This window comes from Thamnophis sirtalis, unplaced genomic scaffold (assembly GCF_051295495.1).
Source record: "Thamnophis sirtalis isolate CommonGarterSnake01/CBP01778 unplaced genomic scaffold, rThaSir2_p1.2 scaffold_5, whole genome shotgun sequence".
NCBI lineage: Eukaryota > Metazoa > Chordata > Lepidosauria > Squamata > Natricidae > Thamnophis > Thamnophis sirtalis.
In genome coordinates, this window is record NW_028261385.1 from 11,722,314 (window position 1) to 11,745,048 (window position 22,735).

The 22,735-nt window shown below is 43.2% G+C and overlaps 1 protein-coding gene across 3 annotated transcripts in view; it reads right to left on the bottom strand.

Annotated features, from left to right (window-relative positions):
• DYM (dymeclin) overlaps positions 1-22,735 on the bottom strand; it is a 273,814-nt gene that overhangs the window by 50,872 nt on the left and 200,207 nt on the right. For all 3 annotated transcript variants that reach the window (XM_087715316.1, XM_087715317.1, XM_087715318.1), the window contains one exon: positions 6,293-6,475. In XM_087715316.1, coding sequence (XP_087571442.1) covers positions 6,293-6,475 — 183 coding nt within the window. The remainder of the gene's footprint in view (positions 1-6,292; positions 6,476-22,735) is intronic.

Consider the following 22,735-nt stretch of genomic DNA (forward strand, 5'->3'; position numbering starts at 1 on the left):
GCCCGTTTTCCGCTCATTTTTGCCCTCCCCAGCCCCCAGGAGCACTCTGGAAGCCTCCTAAAGGCTCTGCACGGCCATTTTTGCAAAGGGGGTGGGGTGTCGGGAGGACAAAAATGCTGTATTCATTGTATAAGATGCATCCAGATTTTCACTCTCTTTTTTGAGGGAAAAAGGTGTGTCTTATACTCTGAAAAATACGGTATGTCCTGGGGGGGGGGGCGGTCATGTCTTAATCCCATCACCCTGGATCTGAAGGTCTTTTGTCTTGTAGATAGGCTGGCCCAGTTCTTCTGGGGCTATTAAGAAAGGTGGGGGATGCTTTCCAACAGCATTTCTCCTTTAGGGAAATATAATATTCTGCCTTTTTAATATTTGAAATATTTCATTTCATTCTTCTAGGAGGGGTGACTTCCCTCAGCAACCATGGGCCTCTTTATGACCTGTGGACTTCAGCTCCCAGAATTCCTGAGCCAGTCATGTGAAGCTTTTCCCCCCACACTTATGCCAATCACAGCATCCTGTGGTCATGTGATCAAAATTAAGCCGCTTGGCAACTGGCATATATTTATGATGGTTGCGGTGTCCCGGGTCATGTGATTTGCAACCTTCTGATGAGCAAAGTCAATGGGGAAGCCAGATTCACTTAGCAACCGTGTTACTAACTTATAACTGCAGTGATTCACTTAACAACTGTGGCAAAAAAGGTTGTAATTTTTTTTTTTTGGCGGGATCAATTGTAGTTGTAAGTTAAGAACTGTCTGTAGCAGCTGCTCAGGATAACGGTCTCCCTCGTTTTAAACACAGCAGGTCCTGCTAAATCACCATTGATCATTTAAGAGCCAAGGTGGCGCAGTGGTTAAATGCAGCACTGCAGGCTACTGCTAGATCAGCAGGTCAGCGGTTCAAATCTCACCGGCTCAGGGTTGACTCAGCCTTCCATCCTTCCGAGGTGGGTAAAATGAGGACCCAGATTGTTGGGGGCAATATGCTGACTCTCTGTAAACCGCTTAGAGAGGCCTGAAAGGCCTATGAAGCGGTATATAAGTCTACTGCTATTAAAAATAATACCTCTGCATTTTGTGTACACAAACATACCCACAAAAGTGAACAACTGACAACGGTAGCCAAAGGTTTGATTTTTCTTCAGCACTTATTTAGATTCCCCTTCTAATCTCAGAGACCTTTTGCTGTTGTTGCTTATCAGAATGATCAATCTAGCAGGAAAATTCTCAATACAACAAAAGAAATAGCCAAATTTCTATTACATGCATGACTTCAGTCCAGATTTTACAACTGCCTGCAAGAAAAAAAACCCATCACGTTTGCCAGAAAAGGAGTTCATTTAGTTCTGGAACAGACTTCAGCAATAAATGAAAACAGAAATTCATACTAGCCTTGGTTACCAAGTGACCCAGATGTTTTTTTTTTAATCTGCAAAATATTAGAGCTGATACAGCTCAAACCCACAAGTCTAAGCAAGCGTAATTCGTTATTTAATGGGTAGTCCTTGACTTACAACCATAATTGAGCCCGACATTTCTAATGGTAGGCAAGACTTTTGTTAAATAAGTTCTGCCCCATTTTGTGATGGGTTTCTTGCCAACCTTGTTAAGTGAATCACTTTAGTTGTTAAGTTAGTAACGTGGTTGTTAAGTGAATCTGGCTTGCCCACTGCTTGCCAGAAGGTCGCAAAAAGTGATCATTTGACACACACACACCCAGGATACCCCACCTGTCATAAATACATGCTAGTTACCAAGCACCCAACTTATGAGCATGTGACCGTGGGGATAATGCAACAGTCGTAAGTGAGAAAAACAGCCATAAGTCACTTTTTTCAGTGCCGTTGTAACTTCAAACAGCCACTAAATGTAAGCCTAACCCTAAATGTAAACTTAGAGACCAGTTATTGGCTGTACCCTGTTGTGGAGGACCTCAGTTGGGCAAGATGGATTGACCATTTTTTAATCTTATTGAGATTAAAAGACTTGGAAGAACTCCATTTCCCATCCTGCTTCTGCTGTGAGGTCTCTAATTTGGTTCCTTCTACTGAAGAGCTCAAAGATGGTTCTATGCTCTAGTTTGGCAAAACAGTCTCCATTGTGTTCTGGAGGAGACAAGATTGGTCTCTGGAATTTTCCGACACATTTGTGTGTGTGTGTGTATGTTCCAGCATAACTCTGGAACGCCTCGAGCAATTTCAATCTGGTACAAAGATGACTTACTCTCGGGAAACAAATACTGAGGGGGTAAGACACTCTTAAGACCCCCTCAGCGGGGGGGGTGGGTATTGTTCTGTTAAGATACAGCCTGTTGTGCCTTAAAATGGCTTCTACCGTACTGCAGTAAAATGGCTTTTACAGTACAGTGCCGTGGAGTTGCCATGGTAATGGCTTCACAGTACTCCACAAGGGGGGGCTCCCTCTGGTAAGGGGGGAAAATCCAACATTAGAAATTACGTTTGGTCCGGACATTTTCAACAAGGCTTTGATTATTTTTGAGGACAAATGTATGGCCATGATCAATAAAACATTACTGCAACTCGGCCTGCCTGCACCACTACAAGACCAACACGACGTACTTCACGCACATTACATATGAGAAAAGAACTAAATAAATACCCTGGCAACGCCGGGTTATCAGCTAGGCACTATGGAAGATTCATTCATTATCAGAGGTCACTTCAAAAAAGAAATGCTTTGCTGGTAACTCACATTTTGATCATGCGACCATGGGATTGCTGCGACGGGTAAGCGTGAAAAGTGGTCATAAATCACTTTTTTCAATGCCGTTGTAACTTGGAACGATGACTAAACAAATGTTTGTAAATTGAGGACTACTTGTAGAATAAACCAGTGATGGGGAACATGAAGACTATTGGGCCAGCTGAGTCAGTCAGTAGAGCTCCAAGGAAAAGGATGTCCTCCTAATCCAAGTCCCTCTCTTCCCTGAGATGGCTTCCTCTTTCATGGTTTTCTTCCCTTCTCCATCCTTCCCTCTCAAGGAGAAGGAAGGTGGAGCTAATCCGGTTGACTTTCCTTCATTACTGCTAGCAAGATCCACTCCGCTTTGCCTGCAACTCCACTCTTTAGGGAAGGCTACCTCTCAGGTGCAGAGAACATAACCTCTAGGGCCTTTGCTGCCATGGGTGTAATCCTCAAGGTAGATAATCCCCTTTGGTGGTCATCCTGAATTGCATAGCTAAATGTCTACAGGGATTCTCAATCATCCAGGTCATGATTGTCCCAGCTGTCCATCTGCCTCTTGAAAAAGCACCTTTGGGACACCCTGTCGTGGGTAAGAGAGGGAAAGATGGCTGCCCACTTGTCTTGTCCAGATCATCACAAAACAGAACACTGGGAGTAAGTATTCCATTAGTTTTTTTCCCCCCCCTACAGAACAATAGCTGATATCCAGGGACAGAGGATAACAGAAGGCAGTTCATTAAATCCTGTATCAGGAAGGGGGGCACATCTGGCCTTTATTCATGCCCTACTTCTGCAATAATTATTTGTATGTTCTAGGACAGTGATGGCGAACCTATGACACGCGTGTCAGTGCTGACACGCGTAGCCATTTGGGGTGACACGCACAGGATTTCATGCGATTCATCCTCGGCTCCTGCACGGCCGCCGAGGATGAAAGAATCTGTGCTGGAGGAACGGGGGGGGGGGGGGTGGGACGTGTGATCTCCCCTGCCCACACTCACTTACTGTATCACCGCCGCCCCTTTCTGAGCGCAGGGGCTGCTGGTAAGGCGTGCGTGCCATGCGCACACACGTCATCAGCGCGGCGAGGGAGGACCCTCAGGAGAGGAGCGCGGGAACAGTGCGCGCCTCTCCAGTCAGGCCGGCACAGAGAGTCTACTCCTGGGACTGTCGGTTACGACCGCACCACAGCAGGGAACAGCGGAGTGCCAACGGGAACTGTGAGCGCCATTAGCAGCAACTATAAATTGCGCAAAATTATGTTTTGTCGAAGTGACACACAACGCGAGTTATGCTCGATTTTTTGCCGATTTTTGACACACCACGCCAAAAAGGTTGCCCATCACTGTTCTAGGACAAATTAGATTTACGGTTGGGCAATCAACCTTGACCAGAAAGATTAATCGCTCTGTACGCTATTCGCTTCCAGGTCCAATGTGAAGTGCTGATGTTGATGTTTAAAAGTCTTAAATAGTCCCATCCAACATACACTATCTTGACACTCCTAAACCCTAATTTCATTTTTCTATCGTCCAAGGCATAGCTGGTGGATAAGATCTTCCCAGTTGTGAGATGATGGTCAATGGTCAACCCTGGAGCCACCTTGGAACATCTTCAGGGTTGCCACACCTGGGCTTTTACTTGGAACTCTGACAATGATGATGATGATGGTGTCCATTCAGTTGCATTCAACTCTTGGCGATTCCTATGCACCAGGTCTCTCCATGTCTCCTGATCCTGCATTACTTCTATGCTCTGGCTGGTGTCAGCTTTGATGGTGTCCAGTCATCATTTTCCTTTTACTGCTAACTCTTCCAATCATAATTGCTGTCAGACCTGGATGCCATCTTTTTTACCTTTGGGACTTGCCACATTTTCTACTGTGGGACGGGGGGGGATATACAGAGTGTGGGTGATATTTAATCAAAATAACATTCTTTCTCAGAGAGTCAAGGCCGTCTTGCCCTGCAGCTGCGCAATGAGGTGACTCGGAGGCATCTCTAGTTTTGGATGGTGCCTGATTGGACCATGGGATGGACATGTGGGTGCTGGGAAGGGACGTGAACTTTCTTTTGGGTGGGGAAAACCTGGAAGCTTTCAGATTCGTGTTTCCCCAGATGTGCCAATATGACATTTCTAATAAATGGAACTTTGAAGAAACTCCAGCCTCGGGAGTCTTCTTTTGTTTAAGGGTGTTACTTGGAGCCCCGACAATCTCTTTCTCCAGTGAATCCGCCTGCATGATATGGCCAAAGTAAGTGAGACTCAAGTTTCCTGATTTTGCCTTCTAGTGACATTTCTGATGTTATGCATTCCAGTACTTGCTTGTTAGTCACCTTTGCTGTCCAAGGGATACCCAGGAGCCTTCTCCAATACCACAGCTCAAACCGACTTGTCCTGTCTTCCTTTTTTAAGGTCTAACTTTTACAACCATAGTTGTGATATATGCTTATTACACACTGGATTTCCCTAATAATGGGTTTTGGAAAGCAATTCAAAAAAATTTTAAAAGTATTTTTTTTATAGGACTTTGGAAGGCCTGGCAAAAATAACTAATATTATTATTTTTTCTTTCCTGTTATTCAGGACTGTAATACTGTTCCTACGCTGGCTTTAATATAACAACATTTATTTCGGTGCAAACCTCCCATGCTGATCACTTGATGAAAAGTTTGGAAAAAATATTTTAAGCAAATGCATATGAAAACATTGTTGAACAGCTTTTCAGAAAAAAAAATGTATAAATTCAGTTTATCAAATAATGACAACTGACAAACTGCATTATTGAAACGTCTTTGCCAAGAATTCGTTAATAAATTCTGACTTCCAACATTTAGCGTAGATCCAGCATTTTCTAATCATTGTTATATTTGCTGATTAGCTTTTTGAGAGCATTAAAATTTATTTTTGTCTGTTACAATCCCTCTGAGCTTATTGAATAAATAAGCATGGATTTATTTCTTCCAATAAACTGATGTTCACAACTGTGTTTGTAATAAAATAATATTATATTCCAAGAGAGTTTGGCTAGGGGAAGAGCATTTTTGGCTCATTTATTTTAAAATGTGTCTAGATTATTTTTTTATATGTTTCTTTCGGTGCCCTTTGGCAGATAAAGCAGCGTATTCTCATATCAAAGCAACAACAAATAAAGAAATATCCACTCTTTCTATAAAGCCGATATAATCTGAAGCCTTATCAACTACGTCTGATCTTTTCTCATTTTTCTGCAAGGAAATGTAGAGGCATTTTGGCCGAAGTAGGTTTTCCCATTATAAAAAAAAAAATTTAAATTATCCTTTGTGAGCAGCTCTCACACACACAAGCACGCACACACACAGAGGCACACAGATATAAAAGAATATAACATGCATCTATTTATGGAGTGGGAATAATCCAGAATTGTTTTTTTGACGGATCTATCAGGAACTTGTTCACTGCAACCAATATAATGGAAGAACTGTGTATCTTATGTGTCAATATCTATAGTTATTCTATACGAAATAAAAATATAAATACAAATTTAAAAATATAAAAATTGTAAATTGTAAATAACATTTTCACAGAGGATATTAAATACATACCATATCTATATTCTGCATGATATCCTGGAAAGAGGGGTGAGTTCGAAATTGCTCAAAGAGATCCCGCTTATATAGCAGGGCATACACTAAATTGGAGTTATGATGGAGGGAATTTGTTAAGCAGGAGTTGATTATTTCTAACATCATTCGAATGACTTCTTCAATCACGTTCAAATCCTGGGCCTAAGAAAAAGAAACAAAGGTATTTCTAGTCAGGACAGGTATTAACAAACATATAACAGATATCAGAACATTTCATTACTTTTCCCCTAGGTTATCGCTCAAGAACAAATGAATTAATTTTTTAGCAGACCACATAATTTTGATGGAACATAGCACATATTTAGTTTCATATTTGATTCTCAGCAAAATCAATTTGCCTGGCAATTTAAATAATAAATCATCCATATCAAAAGGTTTCCCAGACGGACTGATTGTTGTTGTTTTTTTAAACGTAAGCAATTGTACCGTGTTTCCCCGAAAATAAGACAGGGTCTAATTTTCTTTTGACCCCCAAAATAAGCACTTGGCCTTATTTTTGGGGAGATCTTATTATTTTTGAAGTGCAGGAGGCGGCAAACGTGGTCACCTCATGGCTGATGTTGTGTTGCAATATTTTTGGGGAGGGCTTATTTTTGGGGAAGGGCTTATTTTAGCGCATGCGCTCAAAAGCCTGATTGGACTTATTATTCAGGGAGGTCTTATTTTCGGTGAAACAGGGCATGTGACCTTTTAGATAGCTTTAAATGCAACAAATACAAACAAATATATGTGAATCCCATTAAACTGTACAGTTCTGGGGAAATTATCAGGATTTTCTTGATAACGACCCAGAAACAATTCTAACGTAATTGTTATTATTTTACACCAACTATCCTAGGGATCCTTTTAGCATTCAGCAATCTGAATACTAAATCGTGTGTGTGTGTGTGTGTGTGTGTGTGTGTGTGTGTGTGTTCTCCAGCATAACACTGGAATGCCTCGAGCAATTCCAACCAAACTTGGTACACGGATGACTTACTCTCTGGAAACAAATACTGTAAGACACCCCTAATACAATGCAGGGTTATTATAATGGTAGCAATGGGGTAAAAAATTGGCAATGGCAAACCACTACTGAAATCTTGACAAGAAAACTTCAATTGCATGGAGTCAATACTGAAAGTACCAAATAAATAAATAAAATTAAGGTTGGGGGAAATGCACAAGCTGGAATGACCTCTTTGGAAATCATCAAAAGACAGAATTTTGATAGTCCTTTGTTGCTCTCTGAGCTTAGCTGTTTTCTTGCAGACGTTTCATTACCTAACTAGGTAACATCATCAGTGCTAGGCTAGCCATTCATTCCCGTAGTTACCCAGTGGCGAACACCAGTAACGTTGACACCAGCCAGAGCACAGAAAAACTTAAAGAAGTAGTGTAAGATTAGATGATGTGGAGAGACCTGGTCCACAGAATCGCAAAATGCGTCTATGACTAAATGGATAATATAAGTCTTCCATCCTTCTGAGGTTGGTAAAATGAAGACCCAGATTGTTGGGGGCAATAAGCTGTCTTTTTAAACTGCTTAGATCAGGGGTCCCCAACCATTTGGACTTCAAGGACCACTAAATTCATAATTTAAAATCCCGTGGACCACTAATATGATCTGCCTAATGACCGGCTGGGTGGGCGTGGCTAGGTGATCGTGTGACTGGGTGGGCATGGCCAACTCAATGTCACTCACGTTGAGGGGCACCTCGCCGGCCTCTACTTGCTCCTCCCCTCCCAGCCACTCCTCACCTGCCCACCCAGGCTCCTTAGGGCCCCAACAGGAAGCAGTTGTTGGAGCTAAGCAGCCACCATGAGAAAGGGTTGGCAAAACAGCTAAGTTCAAATTGGATCTGACCGAGAAGGAGGCTCAGCAGAAGCACCTCACTGAGGACTACGAGCATAGGCTTTCCAAGCAGAGGGAAGACCTACGGGAGTGCAAGGCCAGGTACCGGTGCCTGGAGGATCAGCGGGTTGAGATGATCAGCCAGTTCCAGGCCATGTTGCAGTCCCACTGGAACGAGGCCCTCCGGCTCTTTGCCACCAGCGGCTCTTCCCTTCAGCCTTCGCCCAAAGCCCCCCACTAAGAGGCTGAAGCAGACCCCAAGTCGGAATTTCCCCCCCAACCTACACAAAAATACCCTGAAGGGGCAGATTCTGCAGCAACATAAACGTTCATTGCATGTATCCGACCCAGGGGCTGTAGTTTTGAGGACCCCTGATTTAGTGCAATATAAAAAATGCAAATAATTTTTCTGCGGCCCACCAAAATTGTCTCGCGAACCACCAGTGGTCCACGGACCACTAGTTGGTGACCGCTGGCTTAGAGAGGTCTGTCAAACACTATGAAGCTTTATTTAAGTCTTATTGCTATCATCATCATCACTTCAGATGATCCCTCCTCAATAGAAAACAGATTCAACTGTTTTCAAGAGTTTGTCAGATTCATAAATAACCTTCCAAAATGATCATTATAATAACTAACCATTGCATTTAATAATATCCTTGGCGTCAGCAGGAGTTGCATGCGAAGAGGCTATAGAGATGAGAAGGGAGGTTTTACCCCCTACTATGCAGAAGGAAATGAGTGGGGTGTTAGCAGCGTAACCCTTTCTTCTATCCCCAATGTAGAAGTGTAGCAGAGTGCTGAGAAAAAACAAGAGTTAATTTATTCCCCCTTTTCAGCTAGCTGATAGTTTACTTTTGGACTTTTGGGAAACGGAAAGAAAGAAGCTAGAGGACAAGCAGAAAGTCAAGGACAAAATGTATATAAGAATGGTGAAATACTATCAACAAAGAGTAGCGTTCTTCATTGTCTTAAACTATCAATACAAAGCTGAGCCATCTCTGGATATAGACAGGGCATTAAGGCAGATATAAACCATGTCATAAAAACATTTCACCATTACTAAAAACTTTTGGTTTTCCTGAGCAGTAACTTTCGTACCCAGCTGCAAAACAACTAAAGTACGGAACTGGGATTTCTCCTCAAGACAGAGGCTTAAGTAAGGAAGGATTTAGCAATTATCCTTCAATGCAACAGCTGCTCTCCATGTGAAAAAGATATTGTATTAGCCTAGCTATAGTTTTTGTACATCCTAGCTTAGACTTCTGAAAGAATTGTGAACATTCCCCTTGTAAAATTTGAGGATTACTCTCACCCCGCCCGAATGTTGAGTGAATGTTGTGTTTTTATGGATAATTTTCTTTTTATTCACGATTTTTTCTTTTTAACTCTTGTCTTGCACTCCCTTCCCCTCATTGTTGTAAGCCGCCCTGAGTCCCCTCAGGGAAAAGGGCGGCATATAAATCCTCAATAAAATCCTAAAATCCTAAAAATCCTAAAAACTTTCACTTGGCTTCTAATTCCGAAAAAGTAATGATAGCAATAGCAGTAGACTTATATACCGCTTCATAGGCCTTTCAGGCCTCTCTAAGCGGTTTACAGAGAGTCAGCATATTGCCCCCAACAATCCGGGTCCTCATTTTACCCACCTCGGAAGGATGGAAGGCTGAGTCAACCCTGAGCCGGTGAGATTTGAACCACTGACCTGCTGATCTAGGCAGTAGCCTGCAGTGCTGCATTTAACCACTGCGCCACCTTGGCTAATGATACTATCTAAGTGTTCTTTGGATGTGTTTTTTAGGTGCCGGCCCGCCATGATTTGAGTGACAAATTCTATAATATCAAAACTATTTATTTGCAAAAGAAAGTTCTCTAGAAGTTACGAAGGAAGACGTGAAATCCTTCTCTAAAAAGAAGCCACCCAGAGTTTGGTACAAGGGAAGGAAGGAAGGAAGGAAGGAAGGAAGGAAGGAAGGAAGGAAGGAAGGAAGGAAGGGGGGAAGGAAGGAAAGAAATAAATAAAAGAGGGAGGGAAGGAAGAAGGGAAAGAAAGAAAGAAAGAGGGAATTAAGTAAGTAAGTAAGTAAATTGATTAAAGTTAACAATCTGGTATCTACTTCATAAACATAGCAAACTCATTGATGATTGAGTAACTTGTGTACAGGATGTCTGAGGTAAACAAAAGCTACTTATAAGCATTTCAACCCTATATATGAGATCACTTAGCTCTAGCAGTGTGTTGCGGTAATCCAACTTCCAGACGTTTGCTACTAACCCGGCTATAAACTGGGCCAATGGTGGTTTGACCAACATGATTAGGGCACCAATGTAATCTGGACAAGGCTCTCCTGGCTGTAGCTACCATTTGGATTTCTGCTTTATCTAGAAGTATTCTTAGACTGTGGACCTGATCTTTGAAGAGTAATATAATCCCATTCAAAACAGGTTTAAATTCTATTCCTGGATCTGCCTGTGTCCTAACCAGGAGCTTTTTCAATCTCGAGATCTGTATCAGAGGTGGCATTCAGCAGGTTCTGACCGGTTCTGGAGAACCGGTAGCGGACATTTTGAGTAGTTTGGAGAACCGGTAAATACCACCTCTGAGTGCCCTGCCCCCATCTATTCTCTGCCTCCCAAATCCCAGCTGATCTGGAGGAAATGGGGATTTTGCAGTAACTTTCCCCTGGAGAGGGGAGGGAATGGAGATTTTACAGTATCCTTCCCCTGCCGCCCCCACCAAGCCACGCCCACAGAACCGGTAGTAAAAATTTTTTGAATCCAACCAGTGATCTGTACCACGATTTCTCAACCTGAATTCAAGATGTGTGGACTTCAACCTCCAAAATTCCCAAGCCAGCCACTGAGAATTGAAGTCCACACATCTTAACGTTGCCGAGGTTGAGAAAAACTCATCTAAAGCTTCACCCAGCCAATTATTGCTGCACGGCATCGATATAAAAGAGAGAGGAAAACTCGCCTTAATTTAAATGCATTAGAAAGTTTGCTTTATTTGTTTTGGGAGAAACACATGCATGTCGTTTATCATCATTCTAGGAAGTTTTCAAAAGCACCCCTTGAACTTCCTGTGTTTTCAATAACAACAATAACAACAACAAAAAGGTAAAGTCTTTAGTAAAACTTATGTGGGCGAGGAGGAGAAAGGGAAATGCGCAAGTATGCTGCATTTTAAATTTAAGGTGCAATCCGTCTTCATGGGGAACTTTTCAGTTGGTAGTTCTGCAGCGGAGTCCTTTATGTAGTTACATTTATTCGTATGTACACAGAAATGTTTCCAGACAAATTACGCTATTTGCAGGATAAACAACAAAATATATTAGAAGAACAATTATCCTTTCAGAGCTATCCTGCTTTGCAACTTGAGGATTAATTTAAATGAGGTACACGACAGCATCTCCTCTGATGCTCCCTATGCCAAGTCTGAATGTCTTTAAATTATGTATCTTTGAAGCCAGTGTGGGATTGCGTTTGCAAGAAAAAGGAAGGATTTTATAAAGAAAGAAATATAAAGCCCTCTCTTCATTACAGTGCTTGGATCAACATTAAGCAGGAATATCCTCCAGGCAATGTCCTGATATGCTACTCTGTCAGGGGAAGGATATTAAGGTAATTCATCTTAAAAACAAATAGGAGCCCAACTCCTTCAAGACAAATGTTTATTTAGTGCAATAGGATGTTCCCCACAGTGACCGACTACTGTGTCTCATTCTTGGAAAGCCTGCAGGCAAGGGAAGGCAGAAACCTTCTGCTGGTGCTTCCCAACAACTGGTATTCAGTGGCAAATCTTTCAACAGAGAAGTCATTTAGGGCAGAGGTGGGGAACCATGGCTGTTTCACGACTTGTGGACTTCAACTCCCAGAATTCCTGAGCCAGCTGGCTCAGGAATTCTGGGAGTTGAAGACCACAACTCGTAAAAGGGCCACGCTTCCCCATCCCTGATTTAGGGGATGCGAGAATTCTAATATCAAGTCTTCCTCTGTATAAGGACTATAGGTATTTCCCATGAAGGAATGCGCCTGGGAAACATTACACTAAGATGGGACAAACCAGGGCTGGGTTTCTCGCTGACGGTGTCCTGGCGCGTGTGTGCGGTGCATGGGTGCACGCATGTGGCGTGCACGCACACGGCGCACACATGCGTACTAGCGTCTGTGCGATGCTCCAGCTGCTCCTGGAGGATCGCGCAGGCGCTGTATGCGTCCTGCGCATGCGTGGAAGCGCAGAGCTCGTCAAAACCGGGTAAGGAGCACGCACGGGCGTGCAGGTGGGCCCTTTGCCGTTCCCGGAAGTTACTTACTTCCGGGTTCGCCGACCAACCGGTTCGCAGGGACCGCCGCGAACCGGTTGAAACCCACCCCTGGGACAAACCCAGATAAATGAATATGCTCTATTTCCGTGATGGCGAACCAATGGCACGTGTGCCAGAAGTGGCACGCAGAGCCATCTCTCTGGGCACGCAAGCAGTTGCCTGTTGCTCTTCCAGGTTCTGGCCAGCTGGTCTTCATGTGCGTGGGAGCTCCAGAAACCAGAAGAGCAGCCGTCCAGTGTGCATGTGAGCGCTAGGAAGATGACCTTCTGGTTCCCTGTGCGCACATGTGCATCGCCCAGCTGATCTTTGCTCGTGCATGCACACCACAAACCGGAAGACCGGATGGCAAGTGTGCATGGGCATGCCGGAAATCCGAATATTGTCTTGCTGGTGCTTGCCAGGCGGCTGCTCTTCCAGTTTCCAGCGTGCGTATCAGAGGTGGGTTCCTACCGGTTCGGATCAGTTCGGCTGAGTAGGTAGTAACTCAGCCTGCCACGCCCCCCAAACCGGTTCTATCTGTGGCGGCGCCATTTTGATTTTCAGTTCTGCACTTGCGCAGAACAATCTTCATTGCAGAAATGTAAAACTTTTTGTGGACTGAACTGGCAGCAATGCCAGCAGCAACCCACCCCTGGCATGCATACCGGTCTTTGCATGTGCATCCACACCACAAACTGGAAGACCAGGTGGCTGTGTGCATGTGTGTGCTGGAAACCGAAAGATCATCTTCCTGGCGCATGCATAAGCACCAGTCACTTGCTTTCTGGTTTCTGGCCTGCGTGCTCCCATTTTGGCACTATTCTATTTTCTAGAGGAAAAAAATAACTGATGATTAGGGGATTGGAGATTAAAACATATGAAGAACGGTTGCAGGAACTGGGTATGTCTAGTTTAATGAAAAGGACCAGGGAAGACATGATAGCAGTGTTCCAATATCTCAGGGGCTGCCACAAAGAAGAGGGAGTCAAATTATTCTCCAAAGCACCTGAGGGTAGAACAAGAAGCAATGGGTGGAAGCTAATCAGGGAGAGAAGCAACTTAGAACTCAGGAGAAATTTCCTGACAGTGAGAACAATTAATCAGTGGAACAACTTGCCTCCAGAAGTTGTGAATGCCCCAACACTGGAAGTCTTTAAGAAGATGTTGGATAGCCATTTGTCTGGAATGGTATAGGGTTTCCTGCCTAGAAGACCTCCAAGGTCCCTTCCAACTCTGCTATTGTATTGTATTGTGACTGTGGGAACAGTCTGAGGGGAATGAATTCATGTTGACTGACTGAAGCTGATTCCTGTGAAATTCGGTTTCACGCCCATCCCCTTTGGTAAATACAAAAATGGGCCCAGGTTTTGGCCTCCCAACCCCCCCCCCAACCCAGTTTTGCCCTCCCCAGCTCCCAGGAGCACTCTGCAGGCCTCCCAAACTTTCTTCGTGCCCCGTTTTTGGTGAAAATGGGACGCACAGAGTGAGGTTATTTGGTGTATAAGACACACCGACAGTTCCACCCGCTTTTAAGGGGTGGGGGAGAAAGCGTATCTTATATTCCAAAAAGTACAGTATATAATAACAACATTCCAAATTTTTTCTCTATCATCTCTACAGTTTTGAGCGTGTTCCGTTTAAGATGGTTCCGGCCGCACATGGCCAGTTGTTCAACTTTCCGTCTGCATGTAGATTTGTCATCGTCTCAAATTAAGACTAATCATCATCATCATCATTTCGATGTAGAATCTGCCTGGCCGACATGTGCAAGTCGGGAAATGAAACTTAGGATCTTGTCTCCACAATTCTCTGTAATGATTCCTCAGTGTAGAAAACTTTGCCCTTCCAGATACGTCAGGCATCCTGTTTATTTACTTTCTCTACTTATGAAAATGATTTTTATTTCAGTGGGCCTTTGGCAACCGACTTTTAGTATTGTTATGATCGCATGGGATTTGGGTTGCCATTTTCCTGTCAGCTGTCAACTGCTTGAAGCCTTTGAAGCTGGGTGGGATGTAAATTCATATTCACAGAGATTAATACCACAGAAAAGAAATGATTTATTTGCTGGAATTCACTATGTAAGCAATTTCCATTTTCAACCACCCCAAAGAAACCTAAACTACCAGAGGAAAACATTTTAAGGAGATAAACAGGAATGGAAAAATACAAAAATGGCCCTTTGGAAGCATGGATCAGCTTGCGGCATTAACTGGATGAGGAAGGACGCATGTTTAATGTGTCTGAGGGCAAAAGTTAAGCATTTTAAAAAGATCCGAAAATGGATTACAAACGTGAACATTCCTCCTCAGATACCATAAAGTCATCTCTGTTGGCTGGAGAAGATAGGTTTGTATTCAAAATATTTGGACTGGTTGGGAACGATTGCTGTAAACATTAATGAAGTAGAAAATTACATAAACGAGGGGGGAAAAGCAGAGTTTAGGAATTTAACCACATGCATGTATGTTGTTGTTAGTTGCAAAGTCGTGTCCGACCCATCGTGACCCCATGGACAACATTCCTCCAGGCCTTCCTGTCCTCTACCATCCTCTGGAGTCCATTTAAGCTCAGGCCGACTGCTTCAGTGACTCCATCCAGCCACCTCCTTCTCTGTCGTCCCCTTCTTCTTTTGCCCTCCATTTTTCCCAGCACTAGGCTCTTCCCCAGTGAGTCCTTCCTTCTCATTAGGTGGCTAAGTTGAGTTTCAACTTCAGGATCTGGCTTTCTAAAGAGCATCTCCTCTAGGACTGACCAGTTGGATCGCCTTGCAGTCCAAGGGATTCACAGGAGTCTTCTACAGCACTAAGTATGTTAGGGGTGAGTTCCTGCCGTTTTTACTACCGGCTCTCAACTCCTGCACACGCTCACTTTGCTCATGCGCCAGACACACACTGCACATGCATGCATTGTTCAATGTAAATTGTTCTTCGTGCATGCGCAGAACAATTAACAGTGTACTGCTCACACACAGTCACTAAAATCCAAAATGGCGGTGACCCAGCAGCGGCAAGGGAACCGGTTCAGGGACGTGGCAGGCTTGCGTTGCTGCCGGTTCTGTGACCCAGGCTTGAATGCCACTTCAGCTGAACCGGGCCAAACGGGGAGCAACCCACCTCTGATGCATGTATACTCAAGGGTAAACTGTACTAAGTGGACCTGAAGCATCCTTGCTGTGGTCCCAATAGAGGAGGGAGAAGTTCTTGGTAAGAGGGCTAAAAATTTCCCAGGTGAACAGTCTCAGGTATGCCAAGAGTGGAGGTGGCCATCCATCATAGCTCTTGCTGGCTTGAAAGATCTCCCAGAGATCCTGGCAGTAGATCTCAGAATGAATTACACAGAACTGGGACCTCAGCCCAGGTCATTTCAGTAGGGGGTTCTTTCAGCTTGAAACGGCTGATTTTTCCCCCTTACAAACCAAGTCACAATTAGATAGCATAGAAGACTCAGAATAACTATATTGTCACTATTAATGTATACTAATCGGTATACATTAAAATGAAATTTTGTTGCCTGCAGCTCTCAAAGGATCATCACCTCCAATATTGCACTGCATAAACATGACAAAATAAATACCATATAGCAACTGAGAACGTGAAGAAGATATAAGTGCATCTATTGTGATGTCTATATCGGTAGTCCTCGACTCACAGCCACAATTGAGGCCAACTTTTCTGTTGCTAAGTGAGAAACTTGTTCAGTGAATTTTGCCTCATTTTATGACCTTGCTTACCACAGTTGTTAAGTTAGTCACACGGTTCTTAAGTGACTCTGGCTTCCCCATTGACTTTGCCTGCCAGAAGGTCACAAAAGGAGATCACATGACACCGGGACAGTGCAACGGTCATAAAAATGAGTTAGTTGTCAAGCGCCTGAATTCTGATCACGTGACCATGGGGATGCTGCAATTGTTATAAGTGTGAAAAGAGGTCATAAGTCCCTTTTTTTCAGAGCTGTTGTAACTCCGAACAGACACTAAATGTTGCAAGTTGAGAACTATCTGTACTGAGAAATATATTTAAGATAATAACCAGGAACGCAGAGGCAATAATTATGCTGGCCTGTCCATAATAAAGATTAATATGTTAACTGAAAGTGCAGAACTGACTTTTTAACTATGTTTTAACATGTAGAACCTAATAAAGACATTAATAATAATTTGATTCACCATGATGTGCTATTTTTGTTATTCATGTGGAGGCAACAAATACCGGAGTTGTCCCTTAACGCAAAAAATACAAACAGGAAGGAAAAGATTCAATGACTTTGGAGAACTTTGAGAACAGGCACATCATACCATTGTTTGAAAGTAAGCGTTGTTTGTGACATTCCCTATTATTTTTAAAGTTTATTCTCTTTAATGCTGGATAAGAATGCTGATAAACATAAACATTTATGACGCCATTCGCCTTCCTGTCTCCTAGACCGAGAGCAAGGACTGCAAAGGGATGCACCAAAAATTTAAAAAAAAAAAAAAATATATATATATATAAATCCCGAAGGGAGGATATAAGACACATTCCAAAGGCCTCTTGGGAAAGTGTATAACCGTGTTGGCAGCTATGGAAAAAAATAGCAGTAGACTAAATAAGAATTGGAAGAGTCTTATCAATTCTGCTAAGCTTCTGACGCTGATTATGTAAATGCGTAAACTGATGGGATCATACAGTAATTCTTACTTTCAATAGTGTCAATCTAAACCACATTAAAATGCACCGACCTGGTACTGTCACATCTATTTTAGAAAGATCACGTTTATGCCAGAATGTACATGCTTTTGTAACAGTCCTCTATAATAAGAAACATAGAATTGTTGAGTTGGAAAGAGGAGTATTTAGGTCACTGAGTCCAATACCCAGCTCAGGGCAGGAATCCAAATTAAATCATCCTTGACAGATGGCTGTCTGGCCTCCCGCATTCAGGGAAGGGGAGACCAACACTTTTCTAGGTTAGAGCATTTAAATTGTTGCCTCCTCTTACTATGAAGGAGGTTTGAAATAGTCAAGTGGGAATTTCTGATTCCCATCTTACAAAAACTCTTTCTAGAAGTGATTTTCTAGAACTCGGAAAGGTAAGAGTGCTAGTATTTAAATTCTGGGATGAAAATATATATACAGGGCAGCATTCCTGGGTGCCATTAACCATCTTGCATACATCGCTTCCTAATTCTCTGCAACAAATCGACTTATCTAACTTCTTGTTGCCAGCTTACATATGTGGAATACCTGGTGGTACAACATGCTGATGGTTTTTAAGGCTTAGACCAGTGATGGCTAATCTTTTTGTGTTGTGCCCCAAAACTGTGTGTGTACAAGCGCAATAGTGCGTGCCTGCACCCATAATGCAATGTGTGCAAGACAGCCCCCACGCATGCGTGTGCAACCCCGCGCATGCACGCGCAACCTCCGTGCTCTCCCGCCCCCGCGCATGCGTCCCCCCCCTTCACCCATTTTTGGCTTTCCGGTTGATGCAGGAAACTTTCCAGGCCCAAAATGGGATGCAGGGGGGCTGGTGCCCCTGCGCTCCATTTGGGGCCTGGAACGCCTTTTGCACTAACATGGAAGCCAAAACAGGATGTGGGGGTGCTGTGCGAGGCCCCAAAATACAATGCGAGTGTCCCCTGTGCACTCAGTTTTTAAGAAAAGTCATAAAATGGGACAGAACTCTCTTAACAAATTTCTCACTTAGCAACAGAAATAACGGGCTCAACTGTGGTCGTAAGTCGAGGACTACCTGTATTTCCTCGAGTGATCAATTAATTTTTGTAAAAAAGGGTTATCTGACTTCGCAGATGATTCATTTTAGTCGGTAAGTCTTAACAGGATTTTTTCTCCTCCTGTCTTGGTAGCCTACGGTTTATTTTTTGGAGTATGGCCGGGCCATATGTATGCCCATATACATAAGTGTAATGTATTAAGGGAGTAGGAGGAATATCCCAGTTGGGTTTCAGTTAGATTTGGCAATCCTGGTTTGACAAAATGAAGAGGTTGAGAAAAGAATAGAATTTCTGCTTGTAAGATAGACGACAATGTCTTATGGAGTTCTTGAATGCTCTCTGAACTGAACAGAATAACAGTATAAAGAGTTGGAAGGGACCTTGGAGGTCTTCTAGTCCAACCCCCTGCTCAAGCAGGAGACCCTGTATCACTTCAGACAAATTACTGTCCAGTTTCTTCTTAAAAACCTCCAGTGATGGAGAGCCCACAACTTCTGAAGGCAAGCCGTTCCGCTGATTAATTGTTCTAGGTTGCTTCTCTCCTTGATTAGTTTCCATCCATTGCTTCTTGTCCTGCCCTCGGGTGCTTCAGAGAATAGGTTGATCCCCACTTCTTCGTGGCAGCCTCTCAAATACTGGAAGACTGTTATCAGGTCACCCCTGGTCTTCCTTTTCATTAAACTAGACATACCCAATTCCTGCAACCGTTCTTCCTATGTTTTAGCCTCCTAATCTTCTTTGTTGCTTGATTGCAGACATTTCATGAAAGAACCAGACAGATCACCAAAAACTCCACAGTTCAACACTGAGTTACACATATTCTTTCTATTGGAATTTATTTCCTTCCTTCCTTCCTTCCTTCCTTCCTTCCTTCCTTCCTCCCTCCCTCCCTCCCTCCCTCCCTCTTTCCACCAGGAAATTAACAACTTTAAAGTGCTGTGATGAGAACTGTCCTGGAAGCTATATTACCCTACCTTTGTAGATGCACTTTCAAAAATGACTAAGTTAAGCATGTAGTTTGCATTCATGAGAGACAAAACCACCACACTAACATTCTACAAATCCACTTTGGAGCCACTTAATTATCATTGAAAGAAATTCTGTCAGCCTGGGCATGATTGCTAGCTCCTAAATTAAAAAGCAAGAACTCGAGGCTAAGATTTCTGGAGAATTTTGGTTAGCAGGTCCTAAGATGAAACATCAATGCACAAATGAAATACGGTGCAAACAATAACACACAGCAATAATAATATCAACAATAACTAAATATTTTTGAATGCCACAGCACAGGATAACAGGAGTTCCCCTGTGATTCATGTATACAAACAAGCTGAAAAGAACAGTGTGGGAAACTGGAAAAAATCACAATCCTGAGGACTTCTTCATTTTCCCCAGGCTGAGGGTGTGTTGACAAATATGGCCAAACTCTGTTTCTTTTTCCCTTCTCCTTATGTGAGGAAAAGCAAAAATTAGCAGGAAGCCTTAAGAGTTTTGCCTGAGGCAACCAGGGTTCCAAGTCAACCTACTCTCTTCAGAAATACAATACTTAATTAAAAAAAGGACTATCTACTGAAGCAGTAGTTGCTTGGAGATTAACCCGCTCCTTTCCCTTTTCCCTCAAATATATATGGAGCACTTAGGCCACATGGATTGTTACCACTAGTAAAAAAAAACCCACCAAAACAACATTTTTATTTTCTCAAGTTGTTAAAGCAGGGATGGAAAACTGTTGAAGCCAGGCTGCTCAACGTATTTTCCTGTATTCAAGAGCAACAAATCCTTCTGAATTTGAGCTAGCGGAAATCTGCTAGCTCAAAGAGCCGAGGTGGCGCAGTGGTTAGGGTGCAGTACTGCAGGCCACTTCAGCTGACTGTCATCTGCAGTTCAGCGGTTTTAATCTCACCGGCTCAAGGTTGACTCAGCCTTCCATCCTTCCGACGTGGGTGAAATGAGGACCCAGACTGTGGGGGCGATATGCTGACTCTGTAAACCGCTTAGAGAGGGCTGAAAGCCCTATGAAGCGGTATATAAGTCTAACTGCTATTGCTATTGCTATTGATGCAGCCATTTTTGAATCCGAGTCTGAAAACTCAATTTTCCACAAGAGGAAATAGAAATAAAAATATCAATTTCCTGCCCTTTAATGACATCCAAGTTCAACCAACTTCGGGAGCCAGCCACCTCACTTTGCCCAGGAAGTCCAAATCTCGACTTCTTTTGAGAGGTCTAGGATAACTTGCTGCAGCCAATTCTGCATGGCCAACTCACCACACCCGCCTTGCTGCGGCTAGCTCGCTGAGGCCAATTCACCAGGAGACAATTCAACAGGGATTAGTTCTTTTTATTATTCACCAAAGCAACCCAAACGCTGGTAGACATAGGAAGGATTTCCTTTGATATCAGGGGTAAAATAATTTTGTTGAAAATGTGTTCAACAAAAATGAAAAGGAATGATGTGAATTCCACAGAGAATTGTCCCACAGCAAGTTGGCTGTGCTGTATTGCCTGTGGCGAGTTGGCCATGATATGTGGGTCGTGGTGAGTGGCCCATGGCCAATGGTCCCATTCCGTCTTTTGAGTTTGCTTACAGGCCAGATGAGAAGTAAGCATGGACAACCGAGAAGAGGTCAAGAAGGCCTCTTACACTCTTCAATGTATCATATTACCAAACCTACGGTAGTAAATACACAAAATCTGGTCAAGCCTCTGCAGCAATGGTGGGATTCAGGCAGTTCACACCACTGAGAGCCGAGGTGGCACAGTGGGTAGAGTGCAGTACTGCAGGCCACTTCAGCTGACTGCTATCTGCAGTTCAGCGGTTCAAATCTCACCGGCTCAGGGTTGACTCAGCCTTCCATCCTTCTGAGATGGGTAAAATGAGGACCCAGATTGTGGGGGTGATAGGCTGACTCTGTAAACCGCTTAGAGAGGGCTGAAAGCCCTATGAAGCGGTATATAAGTCTAACTGCTATTGCTATTGCTACTTCGGGAGAACCAGATGTTAACTTTCTGAGCAGTTTGGTGAACTGGTTGTTGGAAGAAACCATTAGGGCAGAGAACCGGTTGTTAAATTATTTGAATCCCACCACTGCGTCTGTATCGCCAGGAATGAAGCAAATACGTAGGAAAACTGTCGTGTGGGAAATTTTGTACAATCGCTGCAAAACAATGCGATGTTTTTGGCTCTTCCTCCTCCATCGAGCAAAATGGTGGGAAACAGATAAGGAGGAAGACTTCACAGACAGTGTGAGTAGGAAAGTTGGAACCGGGCCCTATAGAGGCTTAGATATTTCTGGTTATATCATCTTACTTTTCCTTTTTGTGTGTGTGTGGGAGTATGCTAGCATGAAGAAGCACACTCTCCAGGATGAAGGTTGGACTGCATCCTTTAAGTGACAGTTCGGGTTGAAATGTCAGCTTTATTTTTCCAAGTCATTCGATATCAAGGTTGCCCCCAAAATATAGTACACATGCTGTGATATTCTACCTTTTCTAGTGGTACAGAAAGCAAGTCTATTATGTGTTGTTCTATGTACTTTTGTGCATAATTATAATTGTTGATGAACATCTGCCCAATCCACGTATCTGGGAGGCACATCATCTCTCTCTCTCTTCCTCTCTCTGTGTGTATGTGTGAGTATGTGTGTATCTCCTGACCACCTAGCAACTTTAAAGCATGCAAAAGTGAGGAGATAAATAGGTATCACTTTGGTGGGAAGATAACAGCATTCTGTGCCCTTCAGCACGTAGCATTGTTGATCATAGGAAGCATCCTCGGACGATGCTGGATCCGTTGGGTACGAAATGGAGATAAGCACCATTCCTAGAGTTGGAAACAATTGGACAATGTATAGTGTATGTGTGTGTGTTGTAAGGCATTATTTGAAGAAGACATCTCTTGAAGTGATCTTTTACAGCATCTCTTACAGTGTCTTAACTCTATCATCATTAAAAATCTGACTGACGGTGAGACCCAAGTCTCATGCATGAACTCGCTCAACTCATGCAACTTTCTTGCAAATAAACACTATCTCAAAAACATTTTCCCATCAACCACAAGTAGACACTTAAAGCTACAGGAATAACTGGCAGACAATGAATAAATGAGTTCGGTACATTAGTCTAGTTTCATTTTTAGTGAATAAATGGTGTTTCACCGAACAAAAACACTACCATATAAACCTCCATATAGGGATAATCTCTTTTCAGCATGAGGAAATTTAGATAAAGGTGGTATGTCTCTCAACAGAGGCAAAGTACAGAGGCCTGTCCTAACCAGGGAGCTAAGTTCCTCTCCTTTATTTCACAGCTGAAATCTAGATCATAATCACCTAAGTATCACCTGCTTGAGAACCCCTTGAAGGGCTCACCCCTCTCTTAGAACCTCTTTTCCAGTTATAGAGCTAAATACATTGGAAACTACTCTCTCCCACCACTCATTTGACCTCTCACTAGCTTGGTGATGACATTCTCTGTCCAAAATAGGGAGAAGAAAGGAGATAGGAAAAAGAAAAGAAAGGAGAAGAAGGCGAGAGGAGAAGGGA